The sequence below is a fragment of the Enhydra lutris genome, unplaced genomic scaffold (assembly GCF_002288905.1).
Source record: "Enhydra lutris kenyoni isolate GAN:26980312 unplaced genomic scaffold, ASM228890v2 scaffoldscaffold26, whole genome shotgun sequence".
Lineage (NCBI taxonomy): Eukaryota > Metazoa > Chordata > Mammalia > Carnivora > Mustelidae > Enhydra > Enhydra lutris.
Genome location: NW_019154110.1, coordinates 15,102,784 through 15,124,966, shown reverse-complemented (window position 1 = coordinate 15,124,966; position 22,183 = coordinate 15,102,784). Strand labels below are relative to the sequence as shown.

Below are 22,183 nucleotides of genomic sequence, written 5' to 3'. Positions count from 1 at the left end.
GGGGGCACTGAGAGAGAGGGCATGTAAAACGTGTCGCACAGGGTACAACCTCGACAAATGGTTGACAGAGCCATTCTTTGGTTCCTTAATGCAGTAACCATTGACGGAGACCCGGATCAGGAATTATGGGCGGTGCTGGATAGATAGATGAATATATAAGATATAAAATATCTATAAAACACATGTCTATATTTTTATAGACCTATAAATATATCCCCAGGGTCGCCTCCAGCCCAGGCTCACAGTGGCTCCATCCTTGCCTCTTGCCTGTGTGTCCTTCACAAACAAGACAAAAGGTGCTCTCTCGTTCCCTCCCTCCCTCTCTCTCTCTCTCTCTCTCGCTCCCTCTCTCGCTCTCCCTCAGCCTATCCCCCCCGAGGCTGCGGGCTTCATCGTTCCCCATCTGAATCAGTTCAGACCACCTATTTCAGATCTGTCGGCTCTTATAAATGTAGCCACACACCCGCAAAGTGAGATAAAATGGCAATGTGATTAGTGTGTGTGTGAGTGCGAATGCTTATGTGTCCCTGTCTCATTCCTTTTGTAGAGATTAATACATCAGAGCAAGCACTTACGAAAGGAAGGATGAAAACAACAACAGCAACCGGGTCCAATTCTCCAGACATTCAATAACCAAATGTCACCCACATGGTAAGCAATAAAATAAAAATATATGCTTAGCAGAGGCAATATAAATATGATGTATATTTTGAAGTTGGGTAACAGCACAGTGGCATAAAAATAATGCCCAGTGGCAAATTCAGGAAAGCGACCTTTTTCAAACGTGGTGTTCCTTTGGGCTGCCATTCCTAAAATATCACAGCAAGTCGAGCAGTAAAGCAGAGGTTGGTTTCAATCTGACAGGAGCGCCACGGTAATGAGGGCATGGAAATTCTTGCCCGCGTTCTGATGCCAAGGCAGCCTCTTATTTCATTGCCCCCCCCAGCCTCTCACTCCTGAGAACCTCGCTTCCATCTGCCAGCTTCGTCCCCTTTGCCTGTCACAATTATCCCTTACTTTTCAAAAACTCCTTCCCAGACATTATTCCATTTGACCTTTATGATCTGCCTCTGAACTTGGGAGGACAAATATCACCCTTGCCATTTTATGGATGGGAAAATGGAGGCCACACCAGTCACATTAAACCTGGCATTGCCCCTCCACTCTGGAGAGAGAAGGCTTCTTTTCTCCCCTAGGGACCATCATTTTCCTGCTCACATGTACATACAAAAAAAAAAAAAAAAAAAGTCTTTGAAAAGATGTTCACGGAAAACAGACACCTCTCCATGGACCAGCACATATCTAGTTTCCCAGTTACTATTTGTTTAGAGAATACGAACCAGTTTTTGCATCAGCCAAACAAAATATTATTAGAAAGCTAAATCTGAACGTATCCACGTAAGCATCAAAATATACCAAAAATAGTGGCGCCCGGATGGCTCAGTTGGTTAAGTGACTGCTTTCGGCTCAGGTTGTAATCTTGGAGTCCTGGGATCAGGTCCCACATGGGGCTCCACCTGCTCTGCAGGCAGATTACTTCTCCCTTGCCTTCTGCCTGCCACTCACCTGGCTTGCGCTCTCTCTGTTAAATAGATAATTAAATCTTTAAAAATTATATATATCAAAAGAGATGCTGTACATTTCTTACTATGCACACTTTTTGCAAGTCTTAGGCACTGAGGGTCTAACTGCTGGAGGTCCAAACATTGGAGTGATTTGTCCAAGGCCTCAAAATGAGAACTCCAGAATCGGAAGGCATATTACTGATGGAGAGAAGAGAGCAACCAGCTGTGTGTCTTTAGGCAAGTGACTTGACCTCTCTGAGCTTTCATTTTTCCCATGAGGGAACAAGCAGAACTAGACGACCATTAAGCCGCTTTCTAGCTGTGAAATTCTACAGTTTTAGCTCTAGAACAAAGCATTCAGTGCCGCTCAAGGAAAGCCCTGTGCTGCTCACAGAGGGATCAGTAAAAGGATCACTGATGGAACCCTAACCTCTCATGCGTTCTCAGCAGGAGAAGTCCGCTCAAGCAGACCCTGGTCCTAGACCAGCCCCCTAACTCACTGTGTAACCTTGAGTTCCTCCTCTGTTAAGTGAGGATTTTGGACTAGGGGAGGGTGGGAAATAAATTTCACATTACGTGCAAGGCTGGCTGATAGATGGTGGCTGCCTGGAGTGTGGTGTTGAGAAAAAAAATGAGTCTGCCTCCAAGTGGAAAGGAGAGAAGCCTGGGATTGATTAGTGATGTCTGCCACAGGTGAGGGAGGGGGCTGCTGTGCAGGAGTTGGCCATCTTTGGAAGAGACTCTGTCACAGTAGATGGCCTCTTCCAGCTGACACTAACGCCCTGTGAGGAGCACGAAAGAGAGCTGGGGATTCAGAGTCATCGATGCTCGGGAAGCAGAACTTGGTTTGTTCAACTGTTTTTATATTATCCACGGCTTGGGTTTGAATAATCTGTCCCCTGATACCACCGTATTTCAGAAATTGCTACCTAAGGCAAATTTTCCACTTTTAAACTCATTTCCTGAGTCGGTCTTTTTAAACCCCACATTAAATATTGATCTGCCCTGGAGAGATCTAATTTATTTAGTGAGACAAGTTTGACTCCACCAGAACTGTCAAACCCAGAAATGGGGCCATGCTCCCCCTCCTGAAGCAATAACCCGGCGGGATGGTGACAGACAAGCCAAGGACACTGGAACCACGAACACACTTCGGTCCTCTCTCAGAGTGTCAGGGACGGGGCCTGCCTTCCCCATCTCTCTCACACCCCCACTTGCCAGAGCGTCTTTGAGAACCTTTCCGATGAGGATGGATGTCTGAAAGTCAAAGTGTCCACTCTGGGCTAGCTGGACTCCCCATCCTGTGTCTCAAGCCCTGCCAGCCCATGGCAGAAACCTCTTCTTTTTCTGGGGCTAGGGCTCCCAGCTCTGACCTTTGGACTCTGCAACCTCAAAGTCCCGATTCCAGCCCGGGGAGGTGACATTTCCACTTGGACCTTGGTTTTATTTATTTTTTTAAGATTTTTATTCATTCATTTGACAGACAGAGAGCACAAGTAGGCAGAGAGGCAGGCAGAGAGAAGGGGAAGCAGGCTCCCCGTTGAGCAGAGAGCCCGATGCAGGGCTTGATCCCAGGACTCTGAGATCATGACCTGAGCTGAAGGCAGAGGCTTAACCCACTGAGCCACCCACGTGCCCCGGACCTTGGTTTTAAACCTCAGCCCCTGTGAGCTTTGACTTGACTGTCTTTCCAAATGACAACATGCCGGCTATCCCCCAAAGGAACTCCCTTTGTGCTTTCGATGGAGAGAGAGAGACGCAGCCTACCTTACCCTGAGGACAGGAGCCCCTTGCTCGCTCATACCCAGCCCAGTGCACCAGGCTGAACGCAAAGATCCAGCCTCCTGACCTGGCTTCTGCCTGGGAGCTGGCCTCCACCTTTCTCAATCCCAACACCTTGCACTCTGGGCTGATCCAGCATAATTTCTCTCCATAACTTACGCTTCCAAGCACAAATGCCAAGATTCCCTTCTGGGTTTCTCAAAACATCTTTTGGGGCCCCACAAGCAAGAGTCCCTGCAGCAGGGAACACAACCTATCTGTGGGTTAGGGAACCAAACTGTAATTAAAATCTCAGTCAATTATCCTGCCATACGTACATTCACCCAACAATCCCAACCAGGTAGGCAGTGCTGTTATCCCTGTGGGAATATGGGGAAACTGAGGCTCGCCACCAGACACATACGGTTAATTAAAATTACATAAAATTTAAAATTCAGTTCCTAAATCTCACTCACCACGTTTCAAGAGCTCGATAGCCAGACATGGGTACCAGGGAAATCTGACAGCTCAGAATTATAGAATATTTCCATCATCACAGTAAGTTCTATTGGACGGCGCTGCAGGGGTAAAGTCACATCCCTGTGCTGTACAGAAGCTGAGGGCAGGGTTGGAACTCAAACCAGGGTGGTCTGAGAGCTGGAATGCCTATCCAGGACCCCTTCCTACTGTTGAAAGGAAATCCAAAGGAAGGTGAGATGAGCAAGAGGTCAACCAAGAGATCTCACCAGAGTAAAGCCTTTGGAAACAAGACATGCCAGAGAAAAGACCTCTGAATAAGACGTCTTTACTGGCTCCTGGTCACGTGACAGTTGCAGACAGCATGTTGGACGACGTGGTCCAGATGCTGTCTTTACCCCATAGAAGGTATCTTCCAGACTGGAAGGGAGCGGTGGGGCTTGATCTCCATCTAGCATTTCCATCTCCCATGACCCTGGAGAAGGGAGTCAAGCACGCAGTTGGGCACAACAGAAGTCTTCCACACACTGCCACACTCCTGAGACTTCTTGGAAATGGTGGAGGTCACTCAAGGTCATCGATTGCAACATTTTATGCCTTACTTGCAGTTTGGGTTCAATTATCATTTGTGATGCACCTGTTATGTGCACTTTTTACAAATGCAATCCAAGTAAATTCTGGAGCCCAGGAGGCTCTAGAATGTCCATAAAATAAAAACAATTTAAAATAATCCTAGTGTTGGATCCCCCAGGTGGCTCAGTTGGTTGAGCGTCTGCCTTCGGCTCCGGTCCTGATCCCAGGGTCCCGGGGTTGAGTCCCACATCAGGCTCCCTGCTCAGGGAGGAGGCCATTTCTCCCTCTGCCTGCTGCTTGTGCTCTCTCTGACAAATAAATAAAATAATAAATAAAATAAAATAAAATAAATAATATAAAATAAAAAATAAAATAAAATAAAATAATCCTAGTCTTGATTTGTGTCTCTCAATATTAAAAGGGATTTGAATTGTAAATCATAGCATCATTTGTTTTTTTCACTGTGTATTTGTACTTCCACTTTATTTTTTTAACTTTGTTGAGATATAATTCTCTTGGCATACGATTCACCTATTTAAAGTGCACGGAGACCTTAGAGCCCATTTGTCATACCCACTAGCAGTCACTGTCCCTATACCTCCAACCCCACAGCCCCAGGCACCCACTAATTTGCCTTCTGTTTCTACAGATTGGCCTGTTGCAGACCTTGCACGTAAATGGCGTCCTATAACATATGGACTTCCATGACTGGCTTCTTTGCTTAGCACAATATTATATGATTAGTAGTTCCTTCCTGTTTTATGGCCAAATAATATTCTGGCGTATGGATGTACCACACCCTATTTATCCATTTACAGACATTTGGGTGGTTCCATTTTCGGGCTATTGCGACTAATACTATGAACATTCACGTATAAGTGTTGTGCGGACCTATGTTCATTGGGCACATACCTATACGTGCAATTGCTTGGTCACATGATAACTCTATGCTCAACATGTTGAGACGCTGCCCAACTGTTTTTCCAGGGAGAAACAAGGGAAGATCTACACCTGATGAATGTCCAAGGGGCAGGAACGATGGCCAATGCTTGATGTTCTTAGCACTTCAGGAATTACTAAATGGACTGGATCTGAACAGGAGGTCACATTCTGTGTGGGGAAAGAAGCCAATGCCCAGACCCACACCCTTGCTTCCCACCCACACCTCCCAATTCTGCCCAGCCCTTCTGTCCCTCGGAGCCTTCTCCTTCCCGGCGCTGTCAGGAAAACTGAAGTTGTGGCAGCCGAACTTTGTCGCTTCCCATGGGAAAGGCTACGTGTTCAGCTCTCCTGCGCTCAGCCATCTTGCCCCTCACCTGAGCTCTCCGTTTGCAGCAGACACAGGACTTGGGGTCCCAGGGAGTGCTCCCTTGGCTGCCACAGGTTTTCCTAAGATGGAGCCAATGTGTCTTTTTCTTTTTTTTTAAAGATTTAATTATTTGTTTGAGAGGGAGAAAGAGAATCTCAAGCAGACTCCCTGCTGAGCACAGAGCCCACCAGGGCACTCAGTCCCATGACCCTGAGATCATGACCTGAGCTGAAATCAAGGGTCAGCTGCTGAACCAACTGAGCCATCCAGGCGCCCTCAGGTGGGACCATGTGTAGTAAGATCTCAGGAGCCCTCTATGGGCTAGGAGTTGCCCAGGAGCAGTAAGAAGAGTATTGTAGCTTGTACAAGCGTTTGAGAACTATGGCTATTGGCAGGGAGAAAACCATCCAGTTTTTTGTTGTTTTTTTTTATTGATTTATTTATTTGAAAGAGAGAGCACCCAAGCAACTGGGGGGAAAGGCAGAGGGAGAGACAGAATCCCAATCAGACTCCCCACTGAGCACAGAGCCTGACATGGGACTCAATCCCACAACCCTGAGATCATGACCCAAGCCGAAGGCAGATGCTTAACTGACCGAGTCAGCCCCCAGGCGCCCTGACCCTCGGTATCTATTAAGTAGAAAAGGTAAGGCTGAGGTTGTGGCAGATGGGGCTGATTACCACCCAACAGACACACTCACGGCTGGAAGCTCAGATCTTGGGTCACTGAGGTGCCCATTGGGGCTGAGTTGTGGCCATTGCTGTCCTCTTTGTCCACAACTGGTTTAGGACAGGCGAACACCTCAGGTCTAGCCAAAGAGATGTCAGAGAAAATTTGCCGGGGGGTATCCTGCAAAAGGGTTTCCTTTCTGATGAATGGGAGGCTTGCAAGAAAAGCCCTGCCCCTTCTTTCCCCTGTTGGAAGTTGCTGAGCGACGACACAATTCTGGCACGCCTACAACCACAATCACGTGACCATGGGCTGGGAGGGGTGGTGAGGAAGGTGGAGGGAGGATGCCGGGATACCAACTCATACCTGTCACTGCTGACTTACTGAACCAATCACCTACTTCAGATGTCTTGTTACCTGAAAAAAAAAAAAAAGTCTCCTCAAAGAAGTCAGCATCATGGGCATCAGGTGACTTGCAGCTCCTGAAAGAGAAGCAAGCTTGAAATCCTGCCGCAGAGAAAACCAGGCGAGGACCAGTCTCCAGGTGGGGCGCCTGTCCAACCCAACCTGGACACAGGTGCACCTGAGCTCTCCAAGCCAGGAAATTCCCAAGCCTCCTGCCTCTTCCTCGTCCTCCTCCTCGTCACTCCAGGATGACTCCTTGCTGTGGGAGGGCCTCAGGGCCATCCCTATGGCACCTCCCAGGAAAGGGAGCCAGCCCATCACTGCAAGTCCCTTGCTTTGGTGTGGGATGGTAGTCAAGAGAGGTCGCCCCAGAGTCCTGCTGTACATCCTCGGTACGTACCCTCTGTGCCTCGGTTTCTGCTTCTGTCACAGGGATAACAGTGTCTTGCTCACAAGGTGATTGTGTATGAAACGTCAAATGCATCCGACATGGTGTCATGGGTCCCCGAGAACACCCTCAAGTTCAGTGATTCACTAGAACTCTTTGCAGAGTAAGAAAAGCTGTTATACACATGATGACAGTTTATTACAGCTGCTGGATGCAGGGTCCCCTCCAACAGTTAGGAGAAGGCTTAGAATGAACGAATTCTCTGGGCGGGTAAGAGCCACGAAAGACAGACGCTTTTGGGAAGCTGGCTTCAGTCCCTCGGAGGGAACAAAACGCACCATGGGGGCCGCTTGTGGGCCCCGAGGTAGAGGGAAACTCGGCAGCTGGGAGATACTCCAATCCCGCACGTTCCAAGAAAGGTCTGGCCCCTCACAGGCCCTGGGAGATAACCTCCAAGCAAGTCCTTGCGGTCTGCTCTCTGATAAGATGCCCTCTGTTTAACCCGGGGCCTTGGGCCTTGCCAGATAGTTAATGCTAATCACATGATTCAGCTTGACCTTGGGAGGGGCTAGAGGCTGAGTAAACAAGGTCAGCCATGGAGGGGCTCCAGGCCAGTAATTACCCACCAGTAAAACCTTCAACACCAAGACTTGGGTAAGCCTCCCTGGCTGACAATACTTCACATGTGTCATCACACCTTGCTGCTGGGAGAATTAAGCACTATCCCCGCAGCTCCGCTGGGAGGGGAAAGGACAACTGGAAGCTTACACCTGGTCTCTCCTGGTCTCTGGCCTGGGCTCCTTTACCCCTCCTCCCAGAATTCCCACAAACACCATCAATCCTGAGCAGCCATATTTACCCGCTGAACCTACAGTCGACGCAAAGCCCTTTCCACATGAATTCACATTAGAGCCAGTTTTCTTGTACAAAGCAGCTGATTTTTTTTTTTTAAGTGTGTGCAGTGCCCAATGTGGGGCTTGAACTCACGATCCCAAGATCAAGAGTCACCTGCTCTACTGACTGAGCCAGCCAGGGGCCCCAGAAGTTGATTCTTTTAAAGCCCTTCTTCTATGTAGCCGATCAAGTTCTCCTTCTAAGACACATTTGTACACACACGGGCATCCCACACAAGTTCTAAAGGTACAGGAGTGCCCCCCCCCACCCCGCAAAACGGTCCTTTCTCACAGAGCTCACCTTAGCAAGATCACGAAGCTCCCCTCGTGTACTCAAGCAGAGCTCAGCAGACGCTCCTAAAGTTCCCCAAATACTACACAGTGGTTAAAACAAGCAAAGCCTCTAGAGTTAGACATTCCTAGGCTCAAATCTCAGCTCTACCACTTACCAGCTATGTGGCCTTGGGCAATTTAGCCTCTCTGAGCTGTGGCTTCCTCGGAGTCTGAAAGTGAAGGTTAGAGCTATACCTGCCTTCCAGAGGCCGAGCCTGGGGCCGGGAACACAGCTCATTCGTGACAACCGTAGCTCCGGCGGTGATGGGAATGTCGCTAGTGTCCGTATTACTATTTCTTCAGCTGTACCTTCCAAGGCAGAAACAGTCTGGAGTTAAAATAGGGGTGCAGCCTTCAGGGTGGACAGTGACAGGTGGATAGAGCTATCAGCAGGGGATCATGGGGTCCTTGTGTGAAGGTCAGCGTGGGGTTTCCAGATGCCCGAATCTTGTTGGGAGTGATTCTCTGAAACAGGAGGGCAGATGGGGCTGAAGAAGAATGTCAGAGGGTCTGGCAAGGCTATGAGACCCCGGCTGGGAGGACAGAGGCCCCTGACTTCTCACTTCTGCAGTTTGGGGGAGAAACCCATTACATGACAGCATTTGGTGGGGGGACCACAGAGAGGAAATGCGACTCGATGAACCAGAGTCTCACTGGAACTAAAAGACACAGTGACAGTGAAGGAAGCCCCAAGTCACCAGAAGAGTAAGTCCATGAAGAGCCTGATGTGGTTCCAAATGGGCAGCAGGGTGATGAGCACGGACGACCGGCCTTGAACTACAGTCAGCCTCCCCCTGGGCACAATGCGGAAGCGGCACTTGCGCCCAAAGGGGCCTGAGAAGTAGGGGGGATGGTGTGAGGACACGGCCTGAGAAAAGTCTGGGCATCGTAACCGGTTCTGCTCCATGGGTCAGGCGTGAAAGCCAGCGGCCCTTCTCTGGAACCCACCTACTCACGGGGTCTGAGGCTCGGTGCATCTGTGCACGAAACTCACCAGACCCCACCCACCCCAGCCCTAATGAGCTGTGTCTGATCTCTTTGGCCAGACTAAATGCGAAGGAAGTTCAGCTGCGCCAGAATCAGGAAACACAGGTGAGACAGGGCAGTCTAACTAGGAAAGCAGGCAGAAAAGCCCACGAGGCGGGGATGTGAACCACAAAAGGACAGTCCTCGGAGGCCGGTCAGGGCTCCGGGGAACGATCGACCCCTCTCAGGGGACCATGCATCATTGAATAACGACCAGGAGAGCCTTGAGTCATGAAAAGAAAGGTAAATCTGTTCAACACATCCATTTAAGAAGATTAAAAACAACCATGTTATACATTTGAGCGACATGACCGTTACAAACAGGAAACCAGTTAACGGTGAAAGTTACAGGTGTCTGAAAGGAGGGGTGGGGCACCTCCTTCTGTGATGATGCTGGGCAAGCGAGCTTCACCAAAGAACATACTGGGGCCTGTTCGCCTCTCAGCAAGGTGTTATTGAGGTAGAAGGAAAGCAGTGGACATGGGGAGGGGAAGTGAATGGATGAGGACTTAGGGTTGGTCCTCCCACTGAAAACAAAATCTTCTGCTTGGCTGCTCTGCTGGAAGCTGGGCTCCCTCGGGGGGAGGCATCAGTCGGTCTGGATCTTCCTGGGGGCGCCAAGCGCGTCCCGGCCGGAGCCCAGCAGCATGCGCTCCAGCCGCTTGCAGTGCTCCCGGAGCTGCTTCTCGCGGGGCAGCAGGAAGGTGAGGACCTTGTTGCGCACGACGCCCCGGTCCTCCTCCTCCCTCAGCCGCTGCTTCACGCGGGCCGCCTGCTCCTCCTGCTGTGCCAGCTCGCCGTTCATCTCGCAGAAGGCGTCCTCCAGGTAACGGATGGCCTTCAGCGCCTCCTTCTTAAAGTCCTCCAGCTCCCGCTGCACCCCCGCTACCTTCTGCTGCAGGAGCTCCAGGTCGGCTGGGGGCAGGAGGCAGGAAGGCCAGGACTGAGGGAGGGAGAAGTCTCCAGACTGGAGGCCACTCTCCACCATCTTCTTCCCTTGTAAGGTGTTCACCTGCATGAGGATGGACCCAGCATGGTAGAGAGGTTCCATCGCTTCTCCTCCCGTTCGGACAAAGAGAGGGAGCTAAGAGACCTGTCTGGTCCGTGGATTTTTCTTCCTTTTTTTCTTTTTCTTTCCTTTTTTTTTTTTTTTTTTTTTTGGCCACAATCCTTTGGAGTGGAGAAACCCCGCGCATTGTGATGTCGGGGTCCCTTCAGCCAACCAGGAGGAAAGCCACAGTCAACTCATTTGCATATTGTAGCCTCCTTGGTTGGTATCCAGGGCTATTTCTGCTCATCTGCCCAAGCTGTCTTCCTATTATGTGGATTTTCATCGACTCATTTCCCCTCCCAGAACCAGAGCACAGTCTCTGCTTTTACTGGAGGGACAAACCGAGGCCCAGAGCCAGGCAGCGAACAGGACAGCGCAAGGCAGGCCGGGCCAGTGAGCCAGGCACGGGTGCTCCCCCACGCAACGGTCTCTGGCCCTCTGCTCCTCACAGGCAAACTGGCTTCTCGGCCATCTCAGACCTTCTAAAGTCTTCACAGCCTTTCCTCCTAAAGCACTTAACTATCTTCACGCTCTTTTCTTGACCTGGGACTTTGTCCTTCCAGATCCCCTGGCACAAGAAATTCCATGGGTCATTGTAATAGTTGATGCCTAAGCTCACTTCCAGCTCTAAAAATGCTGAAAAAGAAGAAGGAAAAGAAGGAGAAAAAGAAAGTAATTTTTTATTTCAAATCATACTCTTCTTTTTTTTTTTTTAGATTTTATTTGTGTGAGAGAGAGAGAGCACAAGCAGGGGCAGTGGCAGGCAGAGAGAGAAGCAGGCCCCCCCGCCAAGCAAGGAGGCTGACGCAGGACTCGATCCCAGGACCCTGGGATCGTGACCTGAGCCAAAGGCAGACAGGTGACCAACTGAGCCACCCAGGTGCCCCCCACATCCATACTCTTATAACAATGCCAGCATTCTAGATCATCTTAGAAGTTATGAGGCACATACTTGGGTTTTAATGTGTGGTCCATGGCAGTGCTGAGTCAGCTTTGTGTGGGGTGAAATCAGGTCATTCCCTCATTTATTCAGCAAGTACCAAGTCCTCACTCTGCACCTTGACCAGGGAGCAAGTGGGGCAAGTGCCCAGCGCCCCACTCCTGCCCTGCTGGGTCATGCCTCAGTGTCAACACAGATGAGAACCATACAAAGGGTGAATCTCGCACTTCTTACCTGAATACTCTAAGAAAGGAAAATGTTTCTAGCTAGCTTTTGTCAGTTTAGTCAAGAACAGACCTCTATCCTGCCTGTCTCAGTGTCCTGCGCCGACTTCTCTCCTAGCCTCCACGTGTGAGCATCTCCAACACCGTGCTTCAAATCCAATCTATCCGAAGCTGGACTAGTTCCCATTTTGCCCAAACTGCTTCTTGTTCCAATATTAACATCATGCTAATGATGCCGCCATGGGTAGCACCCACACAAGATACCAAGGATTAGCCTAGACCTCTCTGCATCCAAGCATCCAAGGGCTCTAGGTTCTCTTGGCTTTGCCCTAAGCTAAGCACCCCAGGACAAACTGCCCGGGAGGGGTCTCAGCTCCACCACCTATAAGCTGTGTGTCTTTGGCAGACGACCTCACCTCCTCTATAAAGCAGGAATGCTAAATCAGTGGTGTGCAGCTCCCTGGGTGGTGGGCAGAGGTGGGGGGCAAGGGGAAGGTTCTGATTTATAGCTGTTGCCAATTTCCATGGTGTAACTGCGCCCACCATGGCTGCTTTTGAGCACCTCCAGGTAGAGGCGCACACAGTCAGCTCTCGTGAGTGGTGCAAGGGGACCCCAGCACCACAGGACGTTTCATGAGGACAGCTGCCGTCCCTGAGACGAGGACTGACCTAGCTGGAGTCCCCTGCAGGAGGCATCAGAGGGGGCATTTTGAGAGGTAATGGCAAAACTAAGGCAGTATTTTGAATCTCAAGGTGGGGCAGCAGCCCCAGTTATTGAGGCAGAATGTTTGGTGAAAAGAGCACTGTTGGAGGAGTCAGCAGATTGGGAGTCTGAAATTGCTGTGGGACCATGGGTTAGTCACCTAGCTCCCTTCTCAGTTCCCTCCCATACAATGTGAGTGGGTGGGAGATGGCTTCTCTGCAGTCTCTGGTCCTAAGATCCATGCAGGCCTTCCTCTGAACCATTCCTGAGGCACTTACCCCTTTCACCTTTTTTGTGACCTGGGAGCTTATCCTTCCAGTCCCCAAGAGCACAATAAACTCCATGATGACAGCGAGCGTACATTTCTCATCCTTTTTTTTTTTTTAAGAATTTTTATTTATTTATTTGACAGAGAGGGAGAAGCACAAGCAGGTGGAGTGGCAGGCAGAGAGAGAGAGGGAGAAGCAGACTCCCCACTGAGCAAGGAGCCAGATGTGGGGCTCAATCATAGAACACCAGAATCACGAAATGAGCCTAAGGCAGTTGCTTAACTGAGCCACCAGGCTCCCTGCATTTCTCATCCTATGTACCCTCGAGTGTCCTGCCTGTTGCCCTGCACATAATGGCACTCAGAGAACTAGATGAAATTGAATTTATGTCCATAGGTGGCTATCAAATCCAGCGACTCCCCTAACTTTCCCTCTGACATGGCGCCACCTACTGGCCTGAGAGGGAACAGCATGCTCTTTATTCTCTTGCCCAAAATCCCGCGGAGGGTCTGTGGAGCTGGTGTGGACAGACTTCCGTCTTGTGGTGTATCCATTAAGGGTGGGTGTGCAGTCCCGCACATAGTAGGTTCTCCATGAGTACTTTCTTTTAATCACTGAAAAAAAGAATGTGGGTCTGTCTTCTGGTTTCTGTCATTTTTGTAAGTGTCTTTTTCTATTTGTGCCTCTTTCTCTCTGATTTGGAGTCTCTGCCCCTTTCTCTCTGTTCCTCAGAGGGAATGGTGGAGGTCATAACCCGACTGTGAAAGCAAAGTAGCAACAGTTAAGAAGGAATGGCAATCTCTCAATCTCCCTGGTGCTTTTTAAGGAGCTTTTGGTTCATTGCTCCCCAGAACCGGCCAGGGAGGGCTGCTCCCACAAGAGCCTCAGCAAGGTTGAGGGAGAACGAATGAGCACTCTGTCCATAGAAGACCCCAGACCTCTGGAACCTTCGGAGAGTCCTCAGCTGGGACAACCCAACGTGCACATGCTCTGAATGTGCTCCTCCCCGAAGAAGAGTTATCATCCAGGGCTGTGCTTTCCTCACAAATTTCCTTCCAGTCCTAGGAAAGGAAGGGAACAGATTGACTGGGGCCCTTCAGGACGGCAAGGGCATCTCTGGCAAGGCATTTCCAGGCCACTGTCAGGAGGGTTTCCCTGCCCCTGGTCTGTTTCCACAGTTCACAGGCTCCCCACGTCTCAAAAAAATGGGGGGCCAGGGCAGGAGGGTATCAACTCCACAGAGATTAAGACCCCTACCCCCTGAGAATCAGACAACCGGAATGGATAGGGGCTCAGGAGTGGGCATGCTTTAGGAGGTGCAGGGGTGGGCACCACTGGTTTGAAGCACATTCCTGCTGAGCTCTGCCCACCCTTTGAGAATGGAAACCACCTGGGTCATCAGCCTCCCCCAGCCTCTGCCATGTGTACCCCCCCATGCTCTGACTATGCGTACAAAATAAACTTGATCCTTTTGAGGATCAGGAAATAGGACATGTCTCAGGTACATTCCTTCATGTATGTTTCTTTCTTTCTTTATTTCTTTCTTCCTTTTAGCAAGAGACAGAGCACAAGCAGGGGGCAGAGGGAGAGGGAGAAGCAGGCTCCCCGCTGAGCAGGGAGTCTGACACGGTGTTCGATCCCAGGACCCTGGATCATGACATGAGCCAAAGGCAGATGCTTAACCAACTGAGACACCCAGATGCCCCTTCATATGTTTCCTTTCTTTCTTCCCTTTTTTTTTTTTTTAAGATACATCTACTTAGAGAAAACACAAAGAAAACACAAGCACAAGGTGCAGAGGGACAAGGAAAGAGTCTCAAGTAGACTCTGCACTGAGCACAGAGCCCAGTGTGGGGCCTTGATCTCATGCCCCTGAGATCACACCCTGAGCCAAAACCAAGAGTTGGATGCTTAACCAACTTCACCACCCAGATGCCCCTGTGTATGTCTTTCAAGATGAGGGAAACCCTCCAGAGCTGCTCACAGCCCCATTCCTCCCCCAACACACTGGCTGGGGGATGGAGGTCCTGAAGATAGCTCACACACATTACAGGGTCCCCTTCTGGGCTGGGGCTGGGCCTGGCCTCCCTGAAACCCTGGCCTCCCAATATAAGTCCTCCCAATATAATATTGGGGTTCTGTGCCCAAGTGAGATGGGGAGGATAGGCAACCAGCTGGGGCTTCTGCAAAGAATAGTTCTATTTGAAGAGGAAATGGTGAAAGGCCCCTGAGTAATTCCCCCAAATGAATTACTGATGTCAGCCTTCAGGTGGTATGGAGAAACAATCTTCTAGGAAATCCTGAAAATGGGTCTATCTCTCCCCATCCCAAGAAAGAGTTATGAAAGAAAACAAAATTAGAGCAATCTTGCACAAACACCGAAAAGCATGTGGTTGGATGTTTCTAGAGCAGAACAGCTGTTGGCCCTAGCCAGAAAATTCTTTTCCCAGAATCCCCTGGGCCTGGGCCTCCCTTGGCAGCTGCTGGCCTGGGCGAGGATGCGGCGACACAGCCAGCATCTCCCCAGATGGACCCCTATCAACGACAACAATCTTGACACAGTGCATTTTAGATCCCATAAAGGGTCTTCCCTCTGTCCATCCACCCATCCCGCCTTTCGTCCAGCCATCCGTCCAAGCACGTATCCGGTGACATTTGCTGAGTACCTTCCCCGTAGACACTAAGTCAGCAAACAAGATAGAGAAGACCCCTGTTCTCAAGCCACTGGCGCTTCACTGGAAGGAGACAGACAATAAAGTGAAGCGATCAACAATTAAGGTGACGTGGGCTGGTGCTAAGTGCTCTGAAGCAAGTAAACCGGGCAGCGTGCCAGAGGGCCTGGGGCAGGGCTCTCAGGCAGGGCATGTGGGAGGGAGGGCATTTGGGGTGACATAGCCTGGGGAGGACACCTGGGAGTCATGTTCAAAATGGAAGCTCAAGTGGGAAGGCTTTAGGCAGGAACAGGCTGGAGGAACTTAAAAGGCCCTGCTGAGTGGGGGCCCCGAGGAGAAGGAGGGAAGGAGGGGTGTGGGGCCCCAGCCGTGGAGAGGCATGGGATGGTACCCGCAGTGTACCCTATGTGGCATGAGGGCCACCAAGGGCTACTGTAGCTATGCCTGCCTTCCGGCCCCTGTGGCTGGTATTCCAGTCTGGGGAATGGGGACAGGGCTGGGGTGGGTGCGGGGCCCAGGAGCGAGCACCAAACTCAGTGCTGTTCCCCATGATTAATTAACCTGGAGCCAGAGCCCCAAGGCGCAGTGCTAAAAATACCTGCTTCCCTCTGAGACGTGGCAGCTGTCCCCCAGCAACTGTTACCCATCGCCATTTGTCATAATTTGACACTGATAAGGAGTGTCCATGGGGCCGTGTGTGTGCAAGAGTCTGATCATCCCCAGCCCACCAGCCAGCTGGTCCTCGGAAACAGTCTGTGCCATTTCCTACCTGAGCCTTTCCCCCATCCCTGAGCCCCCTGCCTTGGCCACCCCTGGATGCGCCCGCCACCTGCCCGCCACCCGCCAAGCTCCTTTCCCCTCCTGGAAGCTGAGCGGCCCCGCCTCAGGCGATGCTTGCCAAAGCCTTCTCCAGAGCAGGAGCCCACGGTCGGATGCGTGTTTCACACCGCTACGGCCCTGCGGCTCAGACTGGAGCCATCTAGCAGGGGCTCTGCCAGCCCAGGGCGGCACTTTAATTAAAATATGTAAAACATCTTGGTGGGAGTGGGTCTGAAGACACAGGAGTGGTCCTTGGACAGGAGAAATGCAGGCCCCCCCTGTCCCCCCCTCCCGCCCCCTGTGGAGCTGGCCCCTCTCCAGCCCTGGAGGCCAAGGCTTATGCCAGGAGGGCCTCCAAAGCGTGCTGGGGCGTGCTGACGTCCGTCTTGCACCATCCACTGCTCGGCTGGGCGCGGAACTCAGCTGGGGCAGAAGAAGCCTCACAGAAGAGAGCCCCCCCAGAGCCCGCAGGCCCTCACAGCGGCCTGGAGAGCGTGCCAGGAAGGGCCCGACATCACCCCAGTTGGAAACTTCTACCCTCGCCCTCAACACCAATTTTCTTAAAGGACCCCTCGGGACGCTGCTACCTGGATGTTTACTTAAACTCTTCAGCAAAGCCAGTCTATCCCCCAGACTAAGACGCTCCGGAGGTTTCCTCCTCACTCCGACGGCCTTCCACATGGGCAGGAACCTTGGTGTGCGCCATTTAGGACCGGCACGAGCAAGCTTTTTTGCACAAAGATCCAATCAGAAAAAAATATAGGCCTAAACTTTTAGTCCCCATCTTTCCTGAAAATCAGAAAACGCCATTGTGCTAAACCTCCTTCCTTCCTCCCCATCGCGGAAGGAATCGGTGAGTCTTACTGAACTGTCAGGACCTGCAAGATGGGTGACCTGGGCCCAGTGTCGTGTGAGGGGCGGAGTCTCCTTCCCACCCACAGCCCCCGCCCAGGAGAGCTAGGAGGAAAGCTGGGGCAGGAGGGAGCCCAGGGGCTCTACAATTAGCCAGCACCGAAAGGCTTTATGGCTCCCTCTGGCCCACACCCCTCTGGCCCTGGCCAACTTCTTCAGGCTGGGCTAGAGCCACTGTCTGCATTTCGGGGTGTCAGGCTGAATTATCTGAGCTTAAAAACCAAATTCCCTCCTTCCTGGGTTACTTAACTGTCTGCCTGGCGAGGCGGGGGGGATTACTGGTGACAGACACCAGGGCCTGCCTGGCTGCTCCAGACAGAGGAGCTTTGATCACCTGGAAAACTCCAGACACCAGGACTCCTAATGATGAGTAATGACCTCAAACCATCGGAAAGTTATCCAGCGCGCTGTGCGGCAGGGACACACACTGCTTCCCACCTGAGCCTGGGCTGGGGAGATAGGGTGCCGGCATCCTGTAACCTGGGGTGGGAGTGGAACCCCACTCCCACCGCTGCCAGGGTCCTGCCAGCTCACAGATGAGGCAGAGGAGTTTCTGGCTCTGGGCACTTGGCTGTCACAGGGATGGTTAGGGGCTCAAGGGCTAGAGTTTATATTTGTTCGGGAGTGCAGCCCTCCCCATTCATTCATTCATTCGTTCGTTCAACACACATTTACCGAATGACTACGATGAGACAGGCATGGAGCTCGCTGCTCCAGCAGATGACTAAGATGGGCTGTCTGTCCTGAGAGCACTTGGAACCTATAGTTTCCAGTGTCACATGCTCTGTGGCTGCGGGACTCCAGACCACCCACAGCAGGGGGCTTCAGGTTAGCCTGGCCCTTCTCGCAGGGACAAGGAGCAGGCAGAGGATGGAGTTTGAAGATCCCAGGCCTGCCTAGGCTTAACGTTCAGTTTGATCCTGTGAGAACCCCCAGCCCTACGTCTTACCCACATCCCTCCATCTGGAATGTCCTCCCGCTCTGAGGCTGGCTGGGAATATGTCAACCGTGAGTCCTCTGTTTTGGCTTCATAGACACTTAAGCCCAGTGATTCTCAAACTTTGATATACATTACAATCTTTGGGGGGAAGTTTAAAAGTCATTTTTAAGGTCTGGATTTCTCCCTTTAGAGATGCTAATTCAGGTCTTGGGAGACTAAAGTTAGGGCAACCAATCCTCTTGATTTGCCCTAAACTAAGGGGGTTCCTAGGATGTGAGACTTTACATTTTAAAACCAGACCTATCCCAAGAGATCTGGGACAAGTCACCCTAGCTGGGGCAGACACATTAGTCTCTGCCCCATAACATTCCTTTCTTCCTTGGGTCATAGAATTTTATTTTGATCAGGCAATAACATGCTCGGGTAAGGTGAGCCATCACCCAGCCCCAGGCTGTGAGCCTCGATGCATCGATGCATTCAATAATGCCATTCCCCAGTGCTGCTGCCTCTGACACACTTCATACCAATGAGTTGTAAAGAAAAGACATATGGAAAAGTATTACATCTGATGTAAAAGAATGAGATTCGGGGAGTGGAGGGGGGGCGCTCCTGCCTCTTTTCCTGGCTTGGACATAGTTGTATGAGAAAATGATGGTTGGAACTGTGGCAGCCATTCTGCAATCATGAGGCAACAAACCTAAGATAAGCAATTAAATAAAAAGACACCCTCCCCCCATTTTTTACAACATAAAACACCAAACCCCAAATTATCTACCTCCAGTTTAGCTGATATGTGACTAAATCTTTCTTGTTCAGGTAACTGTTGTCTGGCATTGTGTTAATTGCAGCCAAGCACATCATGACTGTTACAGGGGACCTAGAAATTAATATTTTTAACAAGATCCCCAAAATCATTCTGATGCTCTCCAACAAGCTACAACAACACTTCTCAAAGCGTGGTCTTTGTATCAGCAACGTTCAGCATACCTGGGAACTTGTTAGAAATGCAAATTCTCAGACCCAACCCAGACCTTCTGAATCAGACACTCTGGGAGGTGGGGCCCAGCAGTCTGTGTTTTAACTAGGCCTCCAGATGATTCTGAAGATTGCCAGTTTTAAAATCATCGAGCTAAGGGGCACCTGGGTGCCTCAGTTGGTTAAGTGCCTCGCTAAGTGTCTTGATCTCAGGTCTCGAGCTTGGGATTGTGAGTTCAAGCCCCACAGTGGGCTCCAAGCTGGGTGAGGAACCTACTTAAAATAATAATAATAATAAATCATTGAGCTAATCAATATCTGAGACTCCCTAATACTAGACCCCAAAAACTTCTGGAGGAGGATTTTAAACTTAACCCATGTCACACCTGCTTCCTTGATTAGAAAACGTGATAGGTCTTCTTGCCTTCTGTGCTTTTTCTCCTCCCTCCCTAGTCTCTTCTCTTGGGAATCTTGCACTAGTCAGATGCTGTGGGTCAGATTTGTCCTGGCCTGTGTGATTTCCCAGCATGTGGTGATCGGGGAGGGAGGGAAGTCTTCGTGGTCAGAGCTGGCTAGGGCAGGAGTGAACTCAGGAGGCCCAGCCTACTGAAGGAGCGTGGACGTCCATGTCCCTGACCTGGTCATCCTGGCTAAGTGTGTCTATCCACCATGAATGCCCACTCGTCAGCGTCACGGGGCACCGCGGAAGCCCAGGAGGAGGGGAAGGGGGCGGCCCAAGCAGCTTCCCCTTCTCTTCCTTCCTCGGGGAGGCTCCAGCTGGCCTTTTATATTCCGGGAGTCCCCCACTTCTCCACATAATGAATTACTGAACTCCCAGCGAGAGTCCAACAGGCAGAAACCGAACAATAGACTTCACGTGGTGCAGGGAATCCATTCTCAGTTAGCTAAAAAAGAAATTATTAAGTCCCTAATTACACTTCCTCATTACAATACTTTTTTCAGCATCTCACATACAGTCCTGCATTTTGTTCTTCTTCTTCACGACTGAGTACACTGTCGAGTGATTCTCCTGTAAGTATCGCATTAATAATAATAATTTACCAAACATAAAAATAATGATAATAAATCCTACCCTTCATTTAGTGCTGTCCACATAGCAGGCCCAGGGGCTTCCCACGCACTATCCCTTTGAGGCGGAAAAGCCACCAGCCTCACAAGGCTACACCTTGGTCCCGGAGGAATTAGGTGTGTAAGTCCTACAGGGGTAGCTTCCTTTGTCCATCTTCCATTCGTATGTATCTGATAAGGCTGACCTGCCATCAACTCTTCAAGAGCCTGTACCCCTCCCGCGGCAGGGGCCAAGCTTGCGTCGCTGCCCACAGGGACATGCTGGCCAGCAGCCTCCCACCCCCACCCCCGGGATGGCTGAGAAGGCAGGTCACCGGCTGAGGGTCTACACCCCAAATCCAGCACGCGGAAGGTACCCAGTGGTTCTGAAGTGTGTTGTCAGAGAGTGAGGGTTGTGCCAAGTCCTGCCTGGCCAATCTCTGGTCGGGTGTCCCTGATGTCACTGGCTCCCACTCACTCCCACTGGTTTTGTGTCGGGCTCATCTCTCAGAGGGCTCCCCAACCCCTAGCCAGCAACAACCGGGGTACCAACAGCCAGGCACGCTTCTCAGGAAGAGCGGGGATCACCGGTATTCAGGTCCCGCTAACACCCACGGGCAGACACACGTCTATCTCACGATCATCATTGGCTGGACACGTCCTCAGCTGATCTCACGATGAACACTTCTCTTGGCTGTAATTGTTTGGTCATTATTACAGCCGAGACCTGGACAGCCAGTGGCATGGGTTGCTACTAAGGACATGACGGTTGGCATAGGCAGTAAAGCCAGAAAAGGCTGATGATCGGAAGGAAACATTCCAGACTATCTCAGGGCCCTCGCACTGAGGGGAGTCAAGGTAGTACATGAGCCTGAAGAGCTAAGCAAAGAAGACTCTCGGCTGCGAAATTTGAGGCGGCTCCTGCGGCCAGGCCATCGGGGCCAAGCAAGCTGGTTCCTCCCACACCCTGTGTTGATGGACACCAAGCCTCGGCCCCCCTCCCACAGCACCCCCTTTCCTTCTGCTTGCTAGCATGGGGCATCTCAGCAGCTCCCCTCCCCGCCAGCCACAGAAACACTTTCTTGCCACAAGCCGGGTTGCTCCAAGCCACCCAATGCCCATCCAGGGGCTAGAGCAGAAAACCCCGAAAAATGTCTAAAGACAAGCCTGGCTTTTAAAGGCCCTTTGGTGCGATTCACGGCACTTGGGTTGGGGAGAGGTCAGAAAGATCTCTCAGGTTGGGGAAGACAGCTCAGCAGAGCTTGGCCATGGCTTCCCAGGGAACTGCTTCTGAGACACAGTGTTCTGGGCATAATAAAAACTTCTGCTCCGCGGGAAAGGTGCTCACTGCAGACCCCTGCCAGGGTAGGGTGTTTGTCAGAGCCCAGGAAGGGGCCACGAGGGGCTCCCCACGCACCCTCAGAGTCACAAAGCCTTCAGGAATCAATCACCTTCTGCAGGACGCACATCCTGTCTGAGCAGCCGCCTTTTCTCCCTCTGTGCTTGCCGGGGGAGGTCAGAGTTCACATCAAATGTCATTAATCATCTTCCCGGGGGCTGGGGCCTCCTTGGACAGTCCTATTAATCAGAGGCCTATCACACCCGCAGCCTGGCTGGGTCGCCATTGTCCTGTTTCTCACCTATCATCAGAAGATTAGATTATCAGTGACAACTGAGACACCCTTTGAGTCGCAGGGAAGCCGGAGAATGGGGTTGCTTCTATTTTTTTATTTATCCTCCCGATTTGAGGATGAGCTGTTTCTTGTCTTGTCACACTGCATCCTTTTCTTCAAAGAATCAGCTTTAGGAATCCAATTTGTCAAACTGGACAATCATTGGCAAATCCATAAAAAAAAAAAGAAAGAAAGAAAGAAAGAAAAAGAAAAAAAATCTCAGTGACTTTATCAAAAGAAGTAAAATAAAGCAGAAGGTTTTAAGTGGAGCCTGAAAGGATTAGAAAATAAGTTGCGTTTGACAACAATTAATCTCTGGAAAGCGGAGCTTTGTCAAAAAGGAATAGGCAGACGTGTGTCCAAAAGGGATTCTGGAAATCCACACCGGAGTCTATCCAGTGCCTGGGCATGACCCCTCTTCCGGAGGGCGGGGGTGTCAAGGCGAGACCCAGTGCTGAAAAAGAACAAGAAAGAAGTCCTGAGTGTTTTCTCCTGATTTTCTGCCTACCAGCAACCATGGCGGCGACACAAAGCGCA

General features: G+C 50.9%; 1 protein-coding gene across 1 annotated transcript; it reads right to left on the bottom strand.

The window, feature by feature from the left end:
* Positions 1 to 9,989: 9,989 nt before the first annotated feature.
* Positions 9,990 to 10,510, bottom strand: LOC111151222 (coiled-coil domain containing 182). The gene has a single exon (XM_022509017.1). It carries the CDS (start codon positions 10,449 to 10,451, stop codon positions 9,990 to 9,992), a length of 462 nt encoding a protein of 153 aa, XP_022364725.1. The 5' UTR covers positions 10,452 to 10,510.
* Between the last annotated feature and the right edge of the window lie 11,673 nt (positions 10,511 to 22,183).

Bases quoted from the DNA above. Each gene is read 5' to 3' on its own strand.
- LOC111151222 (XM_022509017.1), bottom strand. From the start codon at position 10,451: ATGGAACCTCTCTACCATGCTGGGTCCATCCTCATGCAGGTGAACACC.